This window comes from Cupressus sempervirens, chromosome 1 (assembly GCF_028749045.1).
Source record: "Cupressus sempervirens isolate cs-2001-9-10 chromosome 1, ASM2874904v1, whole genome shotgun sequence".
In the NCBI taxonomy this organism is placed as follows: domain Eukaryota; kingdom Viridiplantae; phylum Streptophyta; class Pinopsida; order Cupressales; family Cupressaceae; genus Cupressus; species Cupressus sempervirens.
Window position 1 is genome coordinate 705,368,982 of NC_143118.1, and position 22,556 is coordinate 705,391,537.

General features: G+C 40.1%; 2 protein-coding genes across 9 annotated transcripts in view; one reads left to right on the plus strand and one right to left on the minus strand.

The window, feature by feature from the left end:
• Positions 1-22,556, minus strand: part of LOC149579892 (uncharacterized) — a 200,894-nt gene that overhangs the window by 88,789 nt on the left and 89,549 nt on the right. For all 8 annotated transcript variants that reach the window (XM_089787646.1, XM_089787665.1, XM_089787654.1 and 5 more), the window contains one exon: positions 21,200-21,434. In XM_089787646.1, the coding sequence (XP_089643772.1) occupies positions 21,200-21,434 (235 nt within the window). The remainder of the gene's footprint in view (positions 1-21,199; positions 21,435-22,556) is intronic.
• On the plus strand, positions 1,807-2,327 carry LOC149579893 (uncharacterized). The gene is made up of 2 exons (XM_089787632.1): positions 1,807-2,100; positions 2,205-2,327. The coding sequence occupies exons 1-2, from the start codon at positions 1,807-1,809 to the stop codon at positions 2,325-2,327; spliced, it is 417 nt and encodes a 138-aa protein (XP_089643758.1).

The following is a 22,556-nucleotide window of genomic DNA, read 5'->3' on the forward strand; positions in this document are numbered from 1 at the left end:
ATGGGCCACAGAGCGGGCAGTACTACTGGCAGATATGGCAGCAGCGGTGCAGGAGAGGGACGTGGCTAGGCTAGGTACAGAAGCGGCAGTCCGAGATAAGGATGCGGCTGAGCACAAGATGCAGTTAGCTAGGAGACAGGCTATGGATGCGGCACTTCTTCTGAAGGAGGCCATCGAGGTTAATTCTCAGATTCAGACAGATCTCCGCATCAGGACAGAGCAGGTGTATGAGTTACGTCGCCAGCAGCACACTTTTGGGTCGCCCCCTTCTCTCTAGTATTCCTCCTGTTGTCTGTAAGTTGTCTCCTAATTTTGTTAGTCATCAGGAGACGACTGTTCTTTCTTGGAGGGATGGTGTCAACCGACTGGATGGTTCCGGCGGTGTTTCTGTAGCCGACAGATTGACTGTAGTCGATGTTTTGTATTTTGTAGCCGACGGGTAAATAGTTTGTAGCGGACATAATAATTGTGGCCGACGGACTCCTTCGGGAAGGTTCGGCGGATAGTCCACCAATACTCATTAACATAACCCAATTTAACGAAGGAAATATCCCGTCTAGGATCATTGTAAAACATCATCTTCTATCTTCTATCTTCTATCATTACTCTTATCAAGCATAATGTATGTCTGGCATATGCGAATACAATTCTGCTATTCTGTTCCATTGTTTGTATGCATTGATTTCTTTACTAGTACGGTAAACAACATCCGTAGGTTGTGTTGGAGAGGGTTCTTCTAGGCCTCCTTTTTATCCTAGTTCTTCTGCTCGTGCTAGTGCTAGTGCTAGTCGGTCACGTACTGAGACAGAGTCCCACACCAATCTATTGCAGCCTAGAGTGCGAAAAAACAAAATGGATAGTTACTTTGTGCCCCGCACTACTCCTGGTTCCCAACCCACACTTGAGGGCAGGGGTTTGAACAAGGAGATTCATGATGCTGCCAGAAAGGAGATATGCAAATTTTGGTACTTTTGCAACATTTCATTTATTGCAGCCAGGTAATTGATTCTTTTTTCTTTGTTTTCTTTAAAGTTAAAATTAAAAGTAAAAGTAAAACTTTAATTATATCTACTTGTTTTATAATTTGAGTCTTTGACATCTAAATTTTTATTTGTGACAAGGCTCCTTATTGGCAGAATATGATAGATGCAGTTGCTATTTGTGGTCCGGAGTTTAAAGCCCCAATTGAGGCTGAGTTGAGCAGATACCTCTTGGATGAGATGGTAGAGGACATGAGGGTTGACCTCGAGGAGAACCGAAAGGAGTGGATTGCAAAGGGTTGCACCATCATGAATGATGATTGGACAGATAGGAGGAATAGAACACTCCTCAATTTTCTTGTATCCTGTGGAGGTGATTGATCATTCTACTTTCCTACATACATAATTGTAAATTTTGATTTGTTGAATGCTAATTTGTTGATGATCCATTTAATATTATAATTCATTGTTTTGTTACTTGTAGGATATACCATGTTCATCAAATCCATTGATGCTTCCACACGTAAAAAATGCTACATACTTATGTGAGGCTATTGAGGAAGTCATAGCAGAGGTGGGGAAACAAAATGTGATCCAAGTGGTGACGGATAATGCAGCAAGTTATGTTGCTGCAGGTAAACTTTTAACTTTTCAAGTTTTGAAAATAAATTTATTTGAATTTTAAAATTTGAATTTCTAATTGACTTAAAATTGTTGTAAGTAAACTTTTGATGGAGAGGCACCCCAACATATTTTGGTCCCCTTGTGCGGCACACTGCATTGACCTCATGTTGGAGGAAATTGGCAAGCTTGAGTTTGTCAAGTCATGTGTGGAAAGGGCAAAAAAATATGCAAGTTCATTTATAGTCATTCATTTGTCCTTAGCACAATGAGGAAGTACACAAGAGGCAAGGAGTTAGCTCACGCACGTATCACGATGTTTGCCTCGAATTTCATCACCTTGCAGTCCTTGTTGACATCAAGGGATGGATTGAGGAGCATATTTGTTGGGCAAGAGTGGATTTGCTCTTCCTATGCTACGACCACTGTAGGGTTAGATGTGGCAAATTGCATATTTGATGAGGATGGTTTTTGGAAACCCGCTAGAGAAATCCTTAAGGTAAATTTATTGCAATTTAACATTTAGTATTTTACTTTTACTTTAAGTTATATTATTTTATATTTAGGTTTTGACTCAAATTTTTCGTTTTACTTTATATGTAGGTCACTGAGCCCCTTGTAGCTTTGCTACGAACTGCTGATAGGGAGAAGCCCTCTATGGGCTACATTTATGAGGCCATGGATAGGGCCAAGGAGGCCATCAGAGCCCAATATACAGGAGTGTAGGAGAGGTATGGCCGTATTCGGGACATCATCGATAGGAGATGGCAAAATCAGCTCCATCGACCTATCCATGCAGCAGCTTACTATCTGAATCTGGCATTTAATTTCCGTCCTAAGTTCAAGGCAGATGCGGAGGTTCTCACTGGCTTATACACAGTGATTCAAAGGTTGGGTAGCGATTAAAATAGCGCTGCTACAATTGTTGAGCTAGACCAATTCAACAATATAGAGGGGCCACTTTTCTCTAGCAGGATGGCCATAAATGCTCAGACAACACTTTAGCCAAGTAAAAATTAATTAATATATTCAATGTTCATGAATCTAGATTCTAAACTTAAAGTGGATTATATAATGCATTAATTTTAGAGTTGTAATTTGTAAATAAGACTAATTGTTTTTGTTTTTCCTTATTTCAGATAGATGGTGGCAAATGTTTGAGGCCACAACCCCAAAGCTTCAAAAAATTGCCATCCGTATTCTGAGTCAGCCGAGCAGTGCTTCTGGATGTGAGCGCAGTTGGTCCATGTTCGAGCACATCCACTCGAAAAGGAGAAACAGATTGATAGTGCAAAGGTTGAATGATCTTGTCTTCGTTCATTACAACCGTCATCTTAGGATCAGACAGATTTTGGGCACTGACTCCTCTCCGATCATTCTGGAGGAGATTGATCCAGAATCAAAGTGGATCACAGAAACTGTGGAACCAGTCTTCACTGAGGAAGACCGCTCATGGGTTGACCAGGTGGATGTAGAGGCTGAGGCTGTGGCCATGGCAGAGGAGGCAGCTAGAGCACGTTCAGGCATTGGTAGACACGTGCGCACGCACAGACACAGGCCCTAGCGGCGACGTTCTTGAGCCCATTGCCCATGCAGGGGACATGGCTCGGCAGTTCTCTAGGACCTACCTTAGACACCTTTCTCATAGGCACACTGGATACTCAGAGGCTGAGGTTGAGGCTGCAGCAGAGCTAGAGGATGATGATGAGGATGATGAGGCTTGAGTTGGAGCTTTGTTTTTATATTTTGTTTACACTGTCTACATATTGATAGTGATACTGAATCATTGACAAACATACGTTTCAAACTTTCATGGATCTTCATCTTAGATTTATACATACATTTATTATTTGATGTCTTATAGATCTTCGTGATTTCATCTTACATACATTCTATGATTTGAATCATTATGATCATTTGATTTTTATTTACTTCAGCTAGCCTACAATTTACATTTTAGTACATAATAATAACATAGTTACGTATGTGATGGATTTTATGTTTCATGTTTATGTATGTTAAGTTTTAACTTCTCTTTGATGATGTTATAGTGTGTTTAAGTTATATTCAATAAAGGGTGCAAGAAATAAGTCTTAAATTGTTAAAATCTCTACATTTAAAGAGTTTTTTCAAATTTGCCGATTCATCACCGATTCACCCCCAATTCACCCCCGATTCACGATTCGATCCGGCCGTGCCGATTCTGATTCTCGTTACTATGGTAAAGATTATTCTTATAGAGTAGATTAGATCGGACTTAGAGTCAAATTGGTACACTTTCAGCTAGTCTTTGAGTTAATGTGAGTTTATTGATATCAAAATTTACAACTCTAAATTTAAATTCAATGTTTAATATTACGAATTAATCATACCAAGTTTTTATCTGAAGTATTTCAACTTCACTTTAGCAAGAGGCTTAGTAAAGATATATGTTGTTTGCTCATTAGTACTGATGTACTCTAGTTGAATGATTCCTCAATTCACCATATCTCGAATGTAGTGGTAACGAATTTCATTATGTTTGGAACGATTGTGGAAAACCGGATTAGTTGAAAGCTTGATGCAACTTTGATTATCATAATGAATCACAGTGGGCTTCAACGGTCTTTTGAACAAATCTACTAACAACTTTTATAGCCATACTGCTTCTTTAGTACCCAAGGAAGATGCAATGTATTCTGCTTCGGTGGAACTTAATGCAACTGAAGATTGTTTTCTACTGAACTAAGAAACCATTCCAGATCCTAGACTGAAGCAACATCTAGAAGTACTCTTACGTTCAATAGTACTACTTGCCCAATCGGAATTAGAATATTCATGAAGTTCGATGTTCACTTTATCACATTTGATCCACATGCCAATAGTACCCTTTAAATATCTCAACATGTATTTAGCTACATGTAGATGTATCTTCTTTGGTGCACACATAAACTAGCTCAAGGTGTTAGTAGCATAGCATATGCCAAGACGAGTATTCATCAAATACATTAAAGACCCAATGATCTGCTTGTAGTAAGTAGAATCTATAGGTTCTAATTTGATCATATCATCCTTCAACTTGTGTAGATTGACTTCCATAGGAGTAGAAGCTGGTTTATATTCCATTATTCCAAATATTGTTAAAATGCCGACTGTATATTTTTCTTAATTCAAAAAGATGTAGTTGTCCTGTTGCCAAACTTCCAATCCTAGAAAGTAGTGAAGAAGACCTAATTCTTTCATTTCAAACTCTATTGTGAGTTCTTGTTTGCATTTCTTTATGAGATGTTCTTCACCTGTTATTAAAAAATCATCAACATAACACAAGAATAATCATATCATCACCATCTATTTTGAAGTTTAAGTTAGGATCAACTTCATTTTTAGAATATCCTAACTTCATTAGATAGTTGTCTATCCTTTCATATCATACTTTAGGAGCCTGTTTGAGACCATATAAAGCTATCTTTGATTTACAAATGTGAGTTTTTCTATCCTGAGTGTTGAATCCTTTTGTTTGCTTGATATAAACATTTTCTTGAATTTTTCTATTTAGGAATGTTATTTTGACATCCATTTGATGAACCTTCCATCCTTTGGATGCTGCAATAGCCAAGATGATTCTAACTGAAGTATATCTAGCAATTGGTGCAAATGTTTCTTCATAATCAATGCCTTCTTTCTGTCAGAAACCACGTGCTACGAATCTGGTTTTATACTTTTCAATGCTGCCATTAAATGCTTGCTTGATTTTAAACAACCATTCAGAAGAAACAACTAATTTGTTTTTAGGTCTCAGTACATCTCATACATCATTTTTTCGCATGGAGTTATATTCTTCAATCATTGCTTCTTTCCAAGATTGATTTGAAAGTGCTTCTTTAATATTTGAAGGTTCAGTTTTTATAAGTTCAGTTAATAATGCAACATAACATGATTGATTTCTCGTTCTTTTACTTCCTTAAATCACTTCATTAGGTTCAACCTGATTTTCTTCTATCATGTTCCTGGCCCAAAGTGGCCTCTTTTTATTATTGATATTTTTTGAATCTTCATGATTAGACGTAGTAGTAGAGGATGGTTCAATATCATTCTCCCTCTCAATTTCTACTTGGCGATTTTCATCTACTTCAAGAATAGATTCAGTAATAGATTCATCATTGTTTCTAAAAATATTAAAGGTGATATCTTATTCGAATTTCACATCTCTACTAATCTCAATTGTTCTTTCACCTGGAATTAAGATCCTGTAGCCTTTTGTTGTTTCACTGTATCCAATGAGTATCCCCTTCTTTCCGGATGGTTCTAGTTTTGTTGTTTTCTCTTAGGGATGTGGATATAAATAGGACATCCAAATGTTCTTAGAGGACTTAAATTTGGTTTAATGCCCGTAAATATTTTTTCAGAAGTGTTCTCTAATACTGAGTGTGGACATCTGTTTTGAATGTAGACTGCAGTGTTAGAAGCTTTAGCCTAGAAGGAAGTATGAAGGTTTTGATCATGCATCATTGCTCTGGCTGATTCAACAATTGATCTATTTTTACGTTCTGCAACTCCATTTTGTTGAGGATTATATAGTATAGAAAACTCCCTCTTAATCCCAACAGTGATGCAAAAGTTTTTAAAAAATTTGGAGATGTATTCACCTCCATTGTCTGATCTTAGTATTTTTTTTCTGTAGGGCTTTGAATTCTTTGAATTTTGATAATACATCAGCTGATTCTTTCTGTTTCAAAAAGTAAATCCAAGTTTTTCTAGAGTAATCATCAATAAAAATTACATAAAAGAAGCACTCATTAAGAGAAGGTACAGAAATAGGACCGCAAAGGTCAGTGTGAATCAGTTCAAGAATGGATTTTGATTTGTGAACACTTTTAGGAAATGATTGCTTAGTATTTTTGCCTAAAGCACATACTTTGCAAATACTTAAGTAATCAGTTTTGAGACTAGGTAAACTTTTTACAATTTTTCCTATGGATGATAATGCACGATAGTGAAGATGACCTAGCCTCCTATGCCAAATATTGGTGGAATTTGAAGTTTCATGACTAAGAGTTAGGTTTTGATTATTGCAAAGTTTATATAGACTTCTATCTCTAAATCTGATGAAAATGGCTTTCTTGATATTAGAGTTCTTTGGCCAAGATAGAACTTTGTCCTCTTGGAAAGTGATTCTGAATCCTTAATCAGCAAGACCAGAAATAAAGACTACGTTTCTTTTTATTCCTGGTACATATGAAACATTTTTGAGTTGGAGGTAAATTGAACAGGAACCAATGCCTTTGATAAGATGAGTAGAGTTATCTCCAATGGTAACTTCTTCTGAGGATTGTTCTGAGAAAGTTTCAAATTTGTCTTTAAAACCGATGATGTGCCAAGATGCTCCATTGTTTATGATCCAAGTGTTGTGGTTTGAGTTTAAATTCACTTGAAAGAGCTAAGTAAAAAGCATAGTTTTCTCTTTCTTCTTTCTCTACTTCCTCTCTTTTGATTTCTACTAATGCTTGAATTCTCTTCTTTTCAGGTCAGAAGTTATGGGAGTGACCAATTTTATCACATTTGAAACATCTAACTTTGGACCAATTACGTTTCTTATATGATTTGTCAAATTCCTTTCTATTATGTTTGAATTTTCTTTTCTTGATTGAATTTACATGAAGTGCTTGAATGTCTCCCTCTTGATTTGTACTTAGTCCTTTTGAGACTAATGTTGATTCTTCTTGTGTGCATTCATTCTTTAATAAATCAAATTTAGGTAGTTCAGGTCGAGAGCTTAAACCTTGAATAATGTTTTCCAAGACAGAAGAAGACCTCTTAGTGCTATCATGCTGAGTTCTTTCTCATCAACTCGATTTTTCATTGTCGCAAGTTTATCTTTAAATTCAAAAATCCTTAGAAAGTAGGATGTAATAGATTCTCCATTTTTCATCTTTATATATAGCAGATCTTGTTTTAGGGTTAATAATCTACTAGTATTGTTGATTTCAAATGTATCTCTTATAGTGGAGAACATCTCAAAAGCAGTCTTCAGACTGGATATGGATGGAAGAATATGATCTTTTACAGAATCTATTATAATTTTTATTGCTTTGTTATTGTGTCTATTCCATGTTACTTTCTCTAGATCATTTTCAGGCATGGATATGTTTTTTTCAATATACTCTTCTAATTCCATTTCTCTGAAAGGGGAAGATGAGATGGAGCAATTGGCGAGCTTCTGTAACTCAACATCGAGCTAGGGCAGTCGTGCCCTAGCTTGTCTCTGTTCTTTCTATGTGTGCGAAGGTGGGGGGTGGTTTTTCGATTGTGCGAGGGTGGGTAGTTGTTGCATTCGTTGGAGAAGGCACTGGTTTGCCCTTTTTTTGGATGCCTTTCTACGGGTAGGTTGCTCGGCCTTGTGGAGGTGCCTGGACGGATTCCCTTGCTATGGATTGTCCAAGGCCATGCGTGGCTATGGGTATGGGTCAACCTTCTAGGGCTATGCCTAATATGGACTTTCATGCTACGGTGGGCTTGAGTCCGCCAAGACAAGTGGTGAGGGTTTTTGAAAATGCCCTATTTTCTCAGATTACAAGAGCTACGGAATCGAGCTCGCCTGGGGGATCTCGGATCACGAAGATTAATGGTTGCCTCGAGCGTTGCAAAGAAAGACCCAAACTAGAAATCCCTTTTGAAATGATTGTGGAGGATGTTGAATATTATTCTAAGCACTCGTTGTATTGCAAATTCTTGGGATTAAGAGTTTCTCTTTAATTTCTGGAAAATTGCGCTCATAGAATTTGGGAACCAGAGGGCGAAATAGAGGTCACGTTGCTTGCAAATAACTTTTTTATGGTCACATTTATCTGCTTGGCTGATCGCAATAAGGTTTTTGAGGGCAAGCCCTATTTTTACAACTAGGTTGGGCTATTCGTCAAGCCATGGCATGCAGGATTTAATCCCTCTGAGGAGCTTCCAAATGGTGTTCCATTGTGGGTTCGGTTACCCAAATTTCCAATAGAATGTTGTCGTGAGAATGTTCTTCATATGCTTGCATCAATGCTCGGAAAGCCAGTGGGGTCTTCAACACAAACCTTGGGTAAGAAAGTAATGACTTTTGCTCAAATTTGTGTGGAACTTGATTTGAGTAGATCATTGCCAGATGCGGTGGAAATGTGTGCGGGCTCACATTCTTGGGTGGAGCAATTGAATTATGAGACCCTTCCTTTCTGATGCTGCCTCTATCATGAATATGGCCACCTATTGCGAAGATGTCCGAAGGCCAAGTCAGTGGAGCAGTAGCCTCCGCCTCCTCCTTGTAACACTCCTGGTGCTGAAAAAGGGAAGAAGCCTATTTCTGGTGAGGGCAAGGAAGCTGAGGGTTTTGTTCAGGTTAAGGCTCGAAACCGAAATAGAGGTCAGAAGAGGACTCTAATGGAGAGACAGGATGAGGATACTTTCAACAGGTTTGAGGTCTTGGATGAATTGGGTCAACAAGAAGTTAATCCAAGATTAATCAGTGTAGATCAATTAGTGGCAGATTTGGACTAGAGAAAACCTCTTCCATTCCTCCTCCTGCTCCTCATGTGGAATCTGCCATGCCTATGGTCACAGATGGGTAGACAGGGGGCTTAGATGATATTAGGGTCAAATGTTGATTTGGGACAGGGAGAAGAGGGTGCTACCCTTCCTACACAGACTATTGTTTCGGATATGGATAAGCAAGGTAAGTCTTCTCCTCATCTGGGCATTTTTCAAAAGGAAGGCAAGAAGCGTGTTTCAGAGAAAAGTGTTAAAATTGGACGAAAGAAGGATTTGGAGAAGATTAAGATGATAGGGGAGACTTTGGTGGAGTCAGGATCTGTTAAGAACTAGGATTCCCATTTTTCGACTCCTCTGAAATGATCATTATTTCTTGGAATGTAAGGGGCTTGAACAGCGGCGCTAGACAAAAAGTTGTTCGGGAATTAGTTAGAAGTCATTCTCCTGATGTTCTTTTTCTTCAGGAGACCAAGGTTTCTGTTGAATGTATGATGAGTATAGCACCTAAATTGTGGAAGAATGGTCAATGTTAGTGCATTGGAGCTCAAGGATCTTCGGGGGGTGTGGCATGTCTCTGGAACCCATGAAAGATCCAACCTTTGTCGTGGATCTCCTTTAAGTCCTCCTTATCCATGGTTTCATTATGCCCTGAATCAGGAGAATCTGTTCTTTTTTCCAATGTCTATGCTCCTGTTGAGTTCCAAGGTAAACTTCTTGTATGGAATGGAATAATATTCATTTTCTTCGTAGCTTATTTCCTTACTTGCCATTGATTATTGCTAGAGACTTTAATGCTATTCTTGATTTAACTGAAAAACGGGGAGGTAATGCAAGACTTGAGCCCTCTTCTGTATTATTGTGGGATAATATATCGGCACTCAATCTTGTGGATATCAAGCCTAGCAATGGTCAATTCACTTGGAACAATAGAAGGGTGGGTGACAAGTGCATTGCTGAACGATTAGATCGCTTCACGGTTTCCTTTTTTTGGGTGGGCGGATTGTGGTCTTCCAATTCTGAGATATTAGATTTGAGAGGTTCAAATCATTGCCCCATAAAGCTAGTTATTTCTTCAGCCTGGTTGCCTCAAAAGCCACCATTCAAATTCTAGCTCATGTGGTTAAGGGACCCAGACCTTTATGGATGTATTGCTGATTGGTGGAAGGATGGTAGGCCTACTTTTGGTACAATAATGTATATTTTTGCTAAGATCCTCCAATATGTTAAGTATCAGCTCAAACGATGGAATCGGCAATGCTTCGGAAACATTTACCATGAGAAAAATGCGGCTCAAGCAGAGTTGAATGATATTACCAGGTTGATTACGAAGGATGGGGTGTCTAAGTATTTGTTGCGGGAGGAAGCTAGGGCTTTAAAAACCTTGGAGGAATGGGAGCTGAGAGAGGAAATCTTTTGGAAATAAAAAGCTCGGGTTGAGTGGCTTCAAGATGGTGATAAGAATACTGCCTTCTTCTTCAATTCGGTGGAGGCCAGAAGACATGGTAATTCTATATCAACTTTGGTGACTGACAAGGGGGAGGTTCTCTCTTCTACTCGAGATATCTCGAATGAAGCTGTGCAGTATTTTGCTTCTTTATTTTGGGAGGAATCGCAAGGGGACTCAACTGATGAGGCTCAAGTCCTCTCTTTTATTCCTCCTTTGATTTTTTTTGAAATGAAAGAGCATCTTATGAGTGCCATATCTTTGGAGGAGTTAGAGAAGACCATTTTCTAGATGAAAAAAGGAAAAGCTCCCAATCCAGATGGCTTCCCGATTCAGTTCTTCTAGGAATTTTGGGACATTATCAAATTAGATTTATTGGTAGTTGTTCAAGAATCCCAAAAGAATAAGCAAATTCTTTGGGCCCTAAACTCTACCTTCCTTGCTCTCATCCCCAAGGGGGAGGGGCTGATCGGTTAAGTCAATTTCACCCTATTTCTCTTTGCAATGTTACTTATAAAATTTTATCTAAGTTGATTGCTGATAGGTTAAAAAAGTGGCTTACACTGCTAATCTCTAAAGAACAAAGTGGCTTTGTGGCGAGCCGCCAGATTTTGGATGGGTTGGTTGTGGTTACTGAGACTATTCATTCCATGGCCAATTATAAAGACAAGGCTATGTTCATCAAGCTAGACATGGCCAAGGCTTATGACAAAGTTCGTTGGTCCTTCCTCCAGAAGGTTTTGGGAGCCTTTGGTTTTGAGGAGGAATGGATTTGTTGGGTTATGAGTTGTGTGAATTCCACTTCTTTCTTAGTTTTGATTAATGGGGAGCATTCTAATCTCTTTGGGGCCTCTCGAGGTTTATGGTAAGGTGACCCCCTCTCTCCTTACTTGTTTCTTCTTTTAGTGGAAGGTTTGGGATGGTTGATAAAAAGGAATGTAGAGTGGGGCTTCATTTAGGGATGGCAATGGGGAGGGGGCGTTCCTATACAATCTCACCTATAGTTTGTGGATGATACGGCTTTGATGGGCATGGCTACCATTAGGGAGGCTTCTAATATGCGCAAGGTGTTGGATGTTTATCTTGCTACTTCAGGCCAGTTAATTAACGAGGGAAAGTCTTCCATTTTTTCTTCAACACTCCACCATCCACTCAGCGGAGTGTTGCTCATATTCTCAGATTCCAAATTGGGAGTCTTCCATTGCTATACCTTGGGATTCCTATCTCAGCTGGCAAGCCGTCTAGGGATTCTTGGCAGGTTATTCTAGATAAGCTCTCTGTCAAAGTTAATCATTGGACCCATCATTGGCTATCCTTTGTTGGTCGGGTCCAACTACTCCAATATGTGGTTCAGGCTCTTCCTCTCTAAAGGTGTATGATTCAGGTGGTGTCGATGAGCTTTGTTAGGGGGCCTTGATTCCTTAGCAAGACAGTTTTATGGGCTGGTAAGTTATCATTAACTAAGTGGAGCCTTATTAAATGGGAGGTTGTTTGTGGCCCAAAACAGTTTGGTGGTCTTGGATTACGGCAATCATTGTTATCTAGTACTGCTCTAGCAGCCAAATTGTATATTGTCCCAAAGGTATGGTCATCCAATATCCTCATTTGCGTATATTGTCCCAAAGGTATTGTGAAGTTGGATGGTCAAGGGTAAGTGACTTTAAGTCCTTTTCCCTTTAGGGGCAGTTGGTGGAGGCAAGAAGGAAGAACCCAGAGGAATGGCCTATTTTTGGTTTGGAGGTGGAGTGCGTTGAGCTTCATTACATTCTTTCTTGTCGTAATTGTAGCGCCCTTATGGATAATGATGTGTTGGCCTGGTCCCCTAATCCCAAGGGTGCTTACACTGTTTCTTCTAGGTATCAAGAGTTGCTCTCCCAGCAATTTGTGGGGGGGGGGGGGGGGGGAGAGGTTCATTGGTGGAAGAAAGTTTGGAATAAGTTTTCTTGGCCAAAGTCTAATTGCTTTATTTGGACTTTGGTCTGGAATAGATGCTTGAATTGGGACAATATTCAGAAGAGGGGTTTTTCTGGCCCTTCGAGGTGTGTTCTCTATAGTGGTGGAGAGGAAGACTCTCCACACTTATTTTTCCGTTGTTTCTTCACCCTACAGCTAGCATTTCTGGCGGGGTGTTTGGAAATGCCCATGCATTCATGCCTCCTCCCTAGCGGAGTTTTGGACGAGATTGGGAAGGCCCCCCTCCTCGGCTCCCTTCTTGCAAGATGTTTGGTATGTTGGACCTATCTTTCTGCTTTGGCGAGTCTGGTTGGAAAGGAATCAAAGAATCTTTTGGGGTGAAAAATTGGGGATTCAACAGGTTTGGATTAGAATTATGGGAATGATCCAAGATATTGTTCAAGCTAAGAGTGAGATTGTGTTGCAGCTTGAGAAAGGTGATGCCGAGATGGCTGATAGGTTTGGTATACAGGGGATATCTCCGGCCTCAGGTTGTGTCAGGAGAGGTAGACGTGTGAAGCAAAAAGTTCAAAGGATGGGGAGATGGCTGCCCCCTCCTGCTAGTTTTTTGAAAATTAATACAGATGGCTCTTCCAAGGGTAATCCAGGTCTGGCTGGGATTGGTGGGATTGGTAGAGATTCTTTTGGATCAATGGTTTTTATTTTCTCGGCTAATAAAGGGATGCAGACTGTTAATAGGATGGAAGACTTGCCTATCCTATATGCTTTGAAGCGAGCTTATGCTCTAGGGTGGCGTAAGGTGAGTTGTGAGGCTGACTCTCAGGTTCTAGTCAATCTGCTCCTTGAGAGGAAGTTCTCTGATGTTAGCTAGTAGTTGTCTACAATAGGGCAGCAGATATTATAGGTTAGCTCTTTGATGGATTTAGTGTCTTATGCTCATATTCCAAGGGAATGGAATAGGGCAACCGATTGTCTAGCAAAATGGGCGTCAGAAAATATAGATGGCGGGAAGATTGATGAGTGGGAGCAGATGCTCTACGAGTTATGTCAGGACCTGGAGAGGACTCTTGCAAAAGATGTAAGTGGTATTGGGGAGGGATGATCTAGTTCTTGTCTTTTTATGGTCTCTGGTGGTTCTTGGGGCTTCGGCCCTTTGCTGTTTTGTATTGAGTTGTTCTAAAATTCAATAAAGTCTTTACCCCTCTTTTTTCATTAAAAAAAAAATCCATTTCTCTTAATATTTTAATGACTCTAATTTTCCGTGATGAAAAATTTGATGCGCCCTCAAGCCTATCTTCTAGCCTTACATGATTCACCATTTTGATTTAAGAATATAATTTAACTTTTGTAAATCTAAGACTTTAGATTTAATTCTAAGTAATAAATTTTCTTATCAGAATGGCTCTGATACCATGTTAGATTTTATAGTCTCTTATAGATAAAACTATTACAGTAGATATGGATAACAATAGATATTCTTACTTGAATAACTGTAGTGCAGATTTGTCCTTCAAATGATGAATGATCTCTAGTTGTTGAGATGCAAGATATCCTTCAATGTATATCACTGATGACACAGACTGAAGAATGAATGTGCTGATTGTCTTCCAAATCAACTCGAAGAGGAGAATACTTAAAATATATTCTGCAATATTAATGTGCAGATCGCTGAGTCTGTGATGCCTTGGATTGATGACATTCCCATCAGTCTGCACTTTGTTTATATAGGTATTAGAAGGGTCATGCCCCGTAGAGTCATGACTCTACGTGGGGTCACGCCTCTACGGAGGCACAACTAACTTGTCAGCCGACTGGATGGTTCCGGCAGTGTTTCTGTAGCCGACGGAATGATGGTCGTCAGTGTTTTGTATTCTATAGCCAACGGAATGATGGTCGTTGGTGTTTTGTATTTTGTAGCCGACGGGGTGATGTCCGGCAATGTTTCTGTATTCTGTAGCCGACAGGGTGATGTCCGGCGGTGTTTTTGTATTCTATAGCCAACATCGTCGATAAATAGTTTGTAGCGGATAGAATATTTGTGGCCAACGGACTCCTTCGGGAAGGTTCGGCGGTAGTATTTATATCCCGTTTGGGATCATTGTAATGCATCTTATGATATGATATGCTATGTATGTAATGTCTGGCGTATGCGAATAATAATATAATTCTGTTGTTCTGTTCTATTGTCTGTATGCGTTGATTTCTTTGCCTGTACAGTAAACATTTGGCGCCATTGCCGAGGAATTTGGAAGATGGGAGGAATGAAGATTAATGCCAAATCAGCTTAACAAAGATCGAAATAAGGCGAAGGGAAAAGATGGAATTCGTACTGTGCAAGAGAATTTAATTCTGGCACAGAAAGCCGAACGCCGACGGAGATTTTAGAAGATTGCCGACGGACACCGGAGCACGGAAGAATTGTTGGAGACTCGGCAGCGGATGGAATTGGTGGGAGAAGCACGGGAGGAGTTCTTGAACTTGTATTCGCCAAGGGAGGAAAACTCTGACGGAAGAGCATCAACTTGCACGGCTCGCAATGCCGACGGAGCACGAGCGTGGAGTGATCTCTTCGTCCAGGATAGACTTCCGCGGGAAACAATTTCTGAGGATCCTTCTTTTTCACCAAGGTTCGCAGTTGTCGACACCTCCGATACGGAAGTGCAGACCGCCGGTGTGGGAGTTCAGACTGCTGGTGTGGGAGTGTCGATTGCCGGTGTAGGAGTGCAGACCTCCAATGTGACAGTGCAGACCTCCAGTGTTGTGATGGTGGGACCCAAAGAGAAGCTGCCGAAATTTGAAGGCGATGGTACAGCCAACCCCATCTGACATTGCAAAACATGTGAAACGATCTGGAGGGCAAATGGCATAACTGATGAAGACGACTGGATGAGACAATTTTCGGCAACCCTACGGGGTGTCGCGATTGATTGGTTTTCAGATATGGATCCGCAAAAGCTGGATACCTGGGATAAGATTAAAAAGTTCCTGGCAAAATTTAAACTCTTACAGGACGATAATGAAATCGTAGCAGAGATTTTCAATACGAAACAGGGGAAGCACAAAACTGTCCGCGTCTACGCCAGGAGATTGAAAGACTTAATAAACAAAATAGAAAGCAAGCCGGCGGACGGATTGCAGAAAAGGTGGTTTGTGGACGGCCTACACTCGCAGTTGCGGAGGAAAATGAAAATTTTGCCACCGTCGTCATATGTGGATGCTTATAACAGAGCACTGGACCTTGAAAGTGCGAACAAGACAAAGAAGAAGAAAACTAGCTCCTCTGACTCTAATGACGACAAATCTGCTGGAGATGATAGCAGCGAAAACGAAGGTAGTAGCAAAAAGGTTCGTGCCTTACAGAAGGATATGGTTCAAATGATGAAGGAGTTTAAAAATATGTAGAAGGAGCCAAAAGGTAGTGAACTGTGGTGCACGAAATGTAAGACCGACGGTCATACTAAGGCATCATGTCCGAAGAACCAATTCTGTGACATCTGTCAGATCATGGGCCATTCGACAAAGGACTGTCCCTTTAACATGAAGACAAGAGGATCTCCGCAGCTGCTTCTTACGCAGCAGGCTTCCCCGTCGGGCAGTAACGGAAATGCAAACATTGATGGTGCCACATCCGGAGGGTATAGGAATAATAGCAGAGAGCAAAACAAAAACAATGCAAACAATAACAATAATAATGAAAGCTAAAGTCTAACCTAGTATGATGCAAACGGACGGCGGATCGTTCAATGCCGAGCATGTAATTTGTGGGGTCATTTTGCGCGGGATTGTACAGCGGCAAACACACCAAAATTATTATGCAGATGGTGCGGACCCGACGATCACGAAGATTCCAAGTGTCCAAAGTCTGGAGTAAACTTGATCACTGTCGACACGGATGTAGAGGAGGTTCTGGCAATTACACGGAGGCAAGAGGAGGAGAAGAGGAAATTGGGGGAAGCGCAAGCGGAAATTGCAAAGGCATCGTCGACAAGGAAATCTCAGTTGAAGGACATCACCGGCACTTTGGCAAGGAACTTCGCAGAACAAAACATTGTACGACAGATCTTACAAACGGATATACAGGTCAAGATAAGTGACCTCCTTCTCACAATGCCCCAGTTACGGACGGTCATTCTGAATCATACACCGTTTCCGAAAGCACCAGAGGACACAGGAAGGGATAGTAGGGAAGTGATGACAACAGACCCAATGCTGCTAGCACTCACATCCGGACGGCACCCGGCGGTCGTCGAAATGGGGATTTTGGGAAATGTTTTGACAGACAATTGTCGACCGAGGGTCCGGCGTGAATGTGTTGCCGGAGGATACTTGGAAGAAGTTGGGAAAGCCGACATTGTGGCCACCTGCATTTCAGTTGCTCACGGCAGACCAACATGGAATCAAACCGTTGGGAATCTTGAAAGCGCAACCGGTAACAATTGGTACGCAACCAGTTTTATTGGATTTTGTGGTCATTTTATTAAAGAGAAAAGGATATGATGCTATTCTGGGACGGGATTGGTTGGTGCAAGCAAAAGTAAAACATGATTAGAAACGAAATACCCTATCAATGGAGCACGGAGGCAAAAGATTCACAATTGACCTACATACACAAATGGTCGGTGAGGAGGCAGCATCGTCAGATTCAGAAAGTGACGGCGAAAGTGACGACGAAGCAAAGAGGAGAATGGAACCAGACTAAGGAGTATTGAGACTTGATAGAGGATCGAATGATGACGACCTAGACTCGGTGAATGGCCTGTTCCACTGGCAGATAGAAGACTACAAACTGTTTCCGAGTTGCAATATGTTAACGGTCGACGAACATGAAAAAACATAGGAAAATGAATGTCCGGAGGAACGCAAGGAAGTGGAAGAAGGAAAAGCTGCCATGGCTAAAGCTGAGGGGAAGAACATACAGTCTGAACACAGAAAAACGAAAGATCCCACTGTCCGATACATGGTGAATGCACCGCGCGGAAAGAAAAGGTTACACCGCAACATAAAATTAGTGGAAGGGCACCAACAACAAGGAAATAATCCAGTTGTGCGACGACCACAGGCACAATGGGCGACGGAGGTGGCACAGAACAGACGTAAGGCGTACGACGGTCGGAATGAAATCAAAGTGGAAAAATTTAAGGCCATATGGGTTGGACCATATCAGATTCGAAAGGTCAGCGACAATGGAGCGATCAGATTATCAACTTTGGATGGGCAAAAGGTACCTCCAGCAGTCAACGGATCCAAATTCAAAATATATGGTGCCAGGAAGACTCCGTCGCTGTCACAGGATGGCCAGCTGACTCCGTCGTTGTTGCAGAATGGCGATGGTCAGAGGCAAATTTGAGGTGCTTTGTATATTTTTTGAAAAAAAAAAAAAAAAATTTTAAAATAAAAATTTTAAAAAATAAAAAATAGAAATTTACAAACAAAAAAAAAAGAGAACAGGGGCCCCGCGGACAGAAAGGCCCCGCGAGCAAGTCTATCCGCAAGCGTAACAGATAGAGGCCCCGCGAACAGAAAGGCCTCTCGGACAAGTCTGTCCGCGGACGTAACAGATAGAGGACCCGCGGGCAACAGCTGTCCGCGGGCAACAAAGGAACTGTTCGCGGGTTAATTAAAGCCCCGCGGGCAGCCTGTCCACAAGCTCTTAAGACAAAAACATTCTTTTCCAAGCAAAGCCCTGCGGTCTTAAATACTTTATATTTTTTTTTTGGGGTTTTTTTCCTCCGAAACCTCCAAACATCTCCTCCGCACGAGCAGTCTTCGCCAGTAAATAGGAAGGCCGCGGACTTAAAAGAAAGCATTCTTGCCAGACGACTCCGCAGGTAAAAGGAAGAGGACCGCGAGCATAGAACTTAGAAAACTCCTCCGGCCAGCAGACTTCTCCGCAGGAATACAAGATTTCGATGCGCTTTCTTGGGTTTTCACTGTGCTTCAGTTGAACAACATAACTGGCGTCGGCATACGGGGGAAGGCTGTTCTCATTTTTCAGGCAGTTGGCCATCATTCTTTTGCCGTTGGCAGTTCTCAATTTGTGCGCTCGGCAGTTTTCGCCAAGAGGCACACTAATTTCGTCAGGAAGGAGAAATTGCCAAAAAAAAAAAAAAAAAGACGACAGATTCAAGTTGTTCAGAATGAGTTACAGATGATGCCAAAGGAAAGGGGACGCATTTGTAGTTGCTAGAAAGAGTGCAGAATCGACAGAAAATGACAGAAATGGTGGGTTCCGTGCATTTCTGTGTGGGTTGCGAAGTGCTAATTTGGCAGGGAGCGCACCCGGGGCACTGCCCCTTGGACCCCCAGTCGTTGCAGATATCAGTCATGGGAGTCTGACCAGTTGAGAAGAGTTGAAGTGGCTGCAGGCATGGACTTTCTGTGTACCAAAGGCACTAGGAGTAGGTGTTGGCCGGGAGGCTGTCTTGGTGGATGCGTAGAGAGCTCGGGAGGAGCTAATCATCCAGTTGGAGGCAGTGCAGCGACACTTAGCTTAGTGGACCCAGTGTTGGAAGCAAAGAAAGCAGCACAAGTGGCTATCAAGGTCAGCTTGAGGAGACAGTATTGTGTTAGCAGAGGCTATAGGCACGGGACGAAGTGAAGCGATGTGACAGAAGCAGATTTTTCTTGTTGTAGTCACTCTGATAATATATTTTGTTTGTTAATGTCTCAAATATTTTGTAATTGTCGTCCGGAGACGACTTTTCTTTTTGGGGGGGATGGTGTCAGCCGACTGGATGGTTCCGGCGGTGTTTCTATAGCCGACGGAATGATGATCGTCGGTGTTTTGTATTCTGTAGCCAACAAAATGATGGTCGTCGGTGTTTTGTATTCTGTAGCCGATGGGGTGATGTCCGGCGGTGTTTCTATATTCTGTAGCCGACAGGTGATGTCCAGCGGTGTTTCTGTATTCTGTAGCCGACGTCATCGGTAAATAGTTTGTAGTAGATAGAATATTTGTGGCCGACGGACTCCTTCGGGAAGGTTCGACGGTAGTATTTATATCCCGTCTGGGATCATTGTAATGCATCTTGTGATATGATATGCTCTGTATGTAATGTCTGGCGTATGCGAATAATAATATAATTCTGCTGATCTATTCTATTGTCTGTATGCGTTGATTTCTTTACCTGTACGGTAAACATAACTAATGTTAGTTACACTAAACCAATGTAATCAGAATTACCACAAGACTCCCAATGGCATATAACCCAATCATGTTGAGATGTCCGCCAATAATCTGAACATGATACTGACTGCTGATAATGTTTATCAATCATCTAATACAAGAAAAGACAATTATCTAAACATAAACATATATATATATATATGTGTGTGTGTGTGTGTAGGTAGGTAAAATCAATGTCTATTATCAGATAAATCTGATACAGATTTGCACATGATGATGAACATCATTACTTCTTCTGATGCTACACATCAACAAATGCTTGGATATTGTTTTAGAGGCACCTTGAAAGATTGAGTTTGGCCAGCACAAAATATATATCTTATAGAATGCATGGTGAATGTGAACACCTATTGCAGCTCAGACAAATGACTTATTTGTTCGACCAACACCTACAATATGGATTGACTTCATAGAATTAAGGAAACAAGAGGTCATGCAATTCGTGGGTATGATTCCTTCTATAGCATTGGATGACATTACCGCTAAGAATTTAATCTGTGTGCTTTGACTTCTTCATTTCTATATTTATTTTTTGCACTCATCGAAGCTTCTAGTGCATAGTCTCTATTTGTATGTGCATGCAAAAATAAAATGCTATTTGAAAGGATGTGTAGAAAAGTTAATTAACATTTGAGGTGGTGGGCAAGTTCCCATCTTTAATCATGAACCTTATTGGAAGCCTAATACTAGTGGCAAGTTTGGGAGATTGAAGATGTCACACATAATTAATGTACATTACTAGGGGTTTCTTGTATTGAGTGGAGACGGTAGTAAACCATTCATATATTTACTTGTGATGTGTGAAAAAATTGACAGATTTCAATCGTGGCTGAGACAATAACTTTTAACCTTGTATTGTTATGCAAACCTATGTGCTAAGGTTGAGTGCTTGAAGGTGGAAGGACGGTCACTACACACCCAAAGGTCAGATGTAGTGTGTGGAATAATTAATGGGCAGCTCTCATAACCATGAATTAATGATAAGTTATAACCATTTAGTAGTGTTAACTTTTAAGCATAGGAATGGGATCACTCATGAAAGATTTGGGATCGTCATTATTCTTTTCCTATTCACATGGGTACCGATGAACCATAATATATCGAAGCTTGCTGATATTCTTGAGCCTTGAGTAGGACTAATGCAAAATTTATTTTTCTGTAATGTTTTGCTGATTGGTGGTTGTTTTCTCCTTTTACAAAAGATTCAAGACCAATTCATTACACAGGATGACAGTTGCTCACCACACTTAATGTCACAAATGCATTTCAATGTACAAGGGAACAAGACAGTATTTGACCATCTCCATATCTCTATAGCTAATTTTTATGTAGAAGACAGAAATGAATGAAATAATGAGGTTGTTCTCTGCATATTCCACTTTAAAATGTCAGATCTGCATGCATCAACATAAGCGATAAATCAAAAAAAGCATTTTTCCATTAGATTTTATGCCTTTATATGGTTATGGATTATGCAAGCATTGTGCATGATTTTGACTATCACTTTATACAAAGAAATGACCATCAAAATCAAAAACCTTTAAAATGGCTTACATCAGATAAGAGTTGTAATGTCCATCATACGAAGGAAGGAGCTCATCAAAGAATCCTTTCTTGTCTTCAATCGACTTTGAAGCCTTTTTTTTCTTTGAAGACTCCAATTCTTTTTCCACTAAATTCGCGAACTCTACAAGCAATCTAGCAATCTCCTCTTCAGTTGTTAAGTCATTTCCACTTTTCTCACCTTGTCTAATGCTAGGGATATCATCTTTTAAAGGATCTTTTGCACCTGCAGGTTAAGATTTAATGTCATGGAAAAAATCAGAACGAATTATTGTTGCTAAATTGTCATTGATGTCGTGAAATGTTTGAAGACATTTATACAAAGATAAGCATATTAATAATGCCAACTTCCTCAGTAGTTATGTGTTTTAAAAACAGAAAATTTATTAAGGAAAGATGAGACAACAATTGTAAATAACAATTCTAATATATTTGTTTGCAGTTATTATTACTAATAATCATGCAGAAATCATGCTTAATGGTATCAATTAGCATATGGAACAAGCATCAATCGTAGATATGAAGACAAAGTGGGAATAAAATTAAAAAGGAAATAAACCAAAAGTATATCAAGACAAAATAAAATAAGACAAAAAGATGATGTGATTCATTTAGTATTTTATTATAATTTTCTTTCCTAAAGGTGTGATTCAATTAGTATGCTGGGCAATAAATAAAACATAAATAATAAAGTACAATTTGGCAAGGAAAAGAGGTATATTTTCTTAAGTAAATATTTCTCTAAAAGATGTGATCTTAATTAGTTTCTTAAAAGGTGGCATAAAAGACAAAGGAAAATATAATTAAAATGTTAGCAAGAAACTTGATAAGAGTGATTTTATGAAGACTTTCTTTTAGTGCTACAACAAACAGCAATTAAAAGAGATTAAAGGCGACAATTAAGTGAGTAGACATGCCCCTTCACTTCTAAAGAGCATGACCTTTAGGAGATAAAGTTATATAAAAAGATATTGAAGTGTGATTGAACTATGTGTAGAGTGTGTGCTTTGAAGACAATCAAGTATATAGACACCTGATTTTAGAAGTGTTGTAAATGAAAAGATCAGATTAGATTTGAGGAGGGATATGTGAGGGAGTGATAAGATAAATTTATTAATGTCCAATGATTGACCACAAAGGGTCAAAGGGATTACCAAGTACAGAACAAGGGGTCAGTCCGTAGCAAGGACACCAAATGATGCCAAAGAAGAAAGCAACAACAAAAATAAAAGAAGAAAGAAGGAACCAAAGGAGAAAGATAACCCTCCCAAACCCAATCAAGGGTTCCGAACAGCCATGAAGAACTTCTGAATTGAAGGCTAATCAATAGGACCAGTTAGAATCCTAG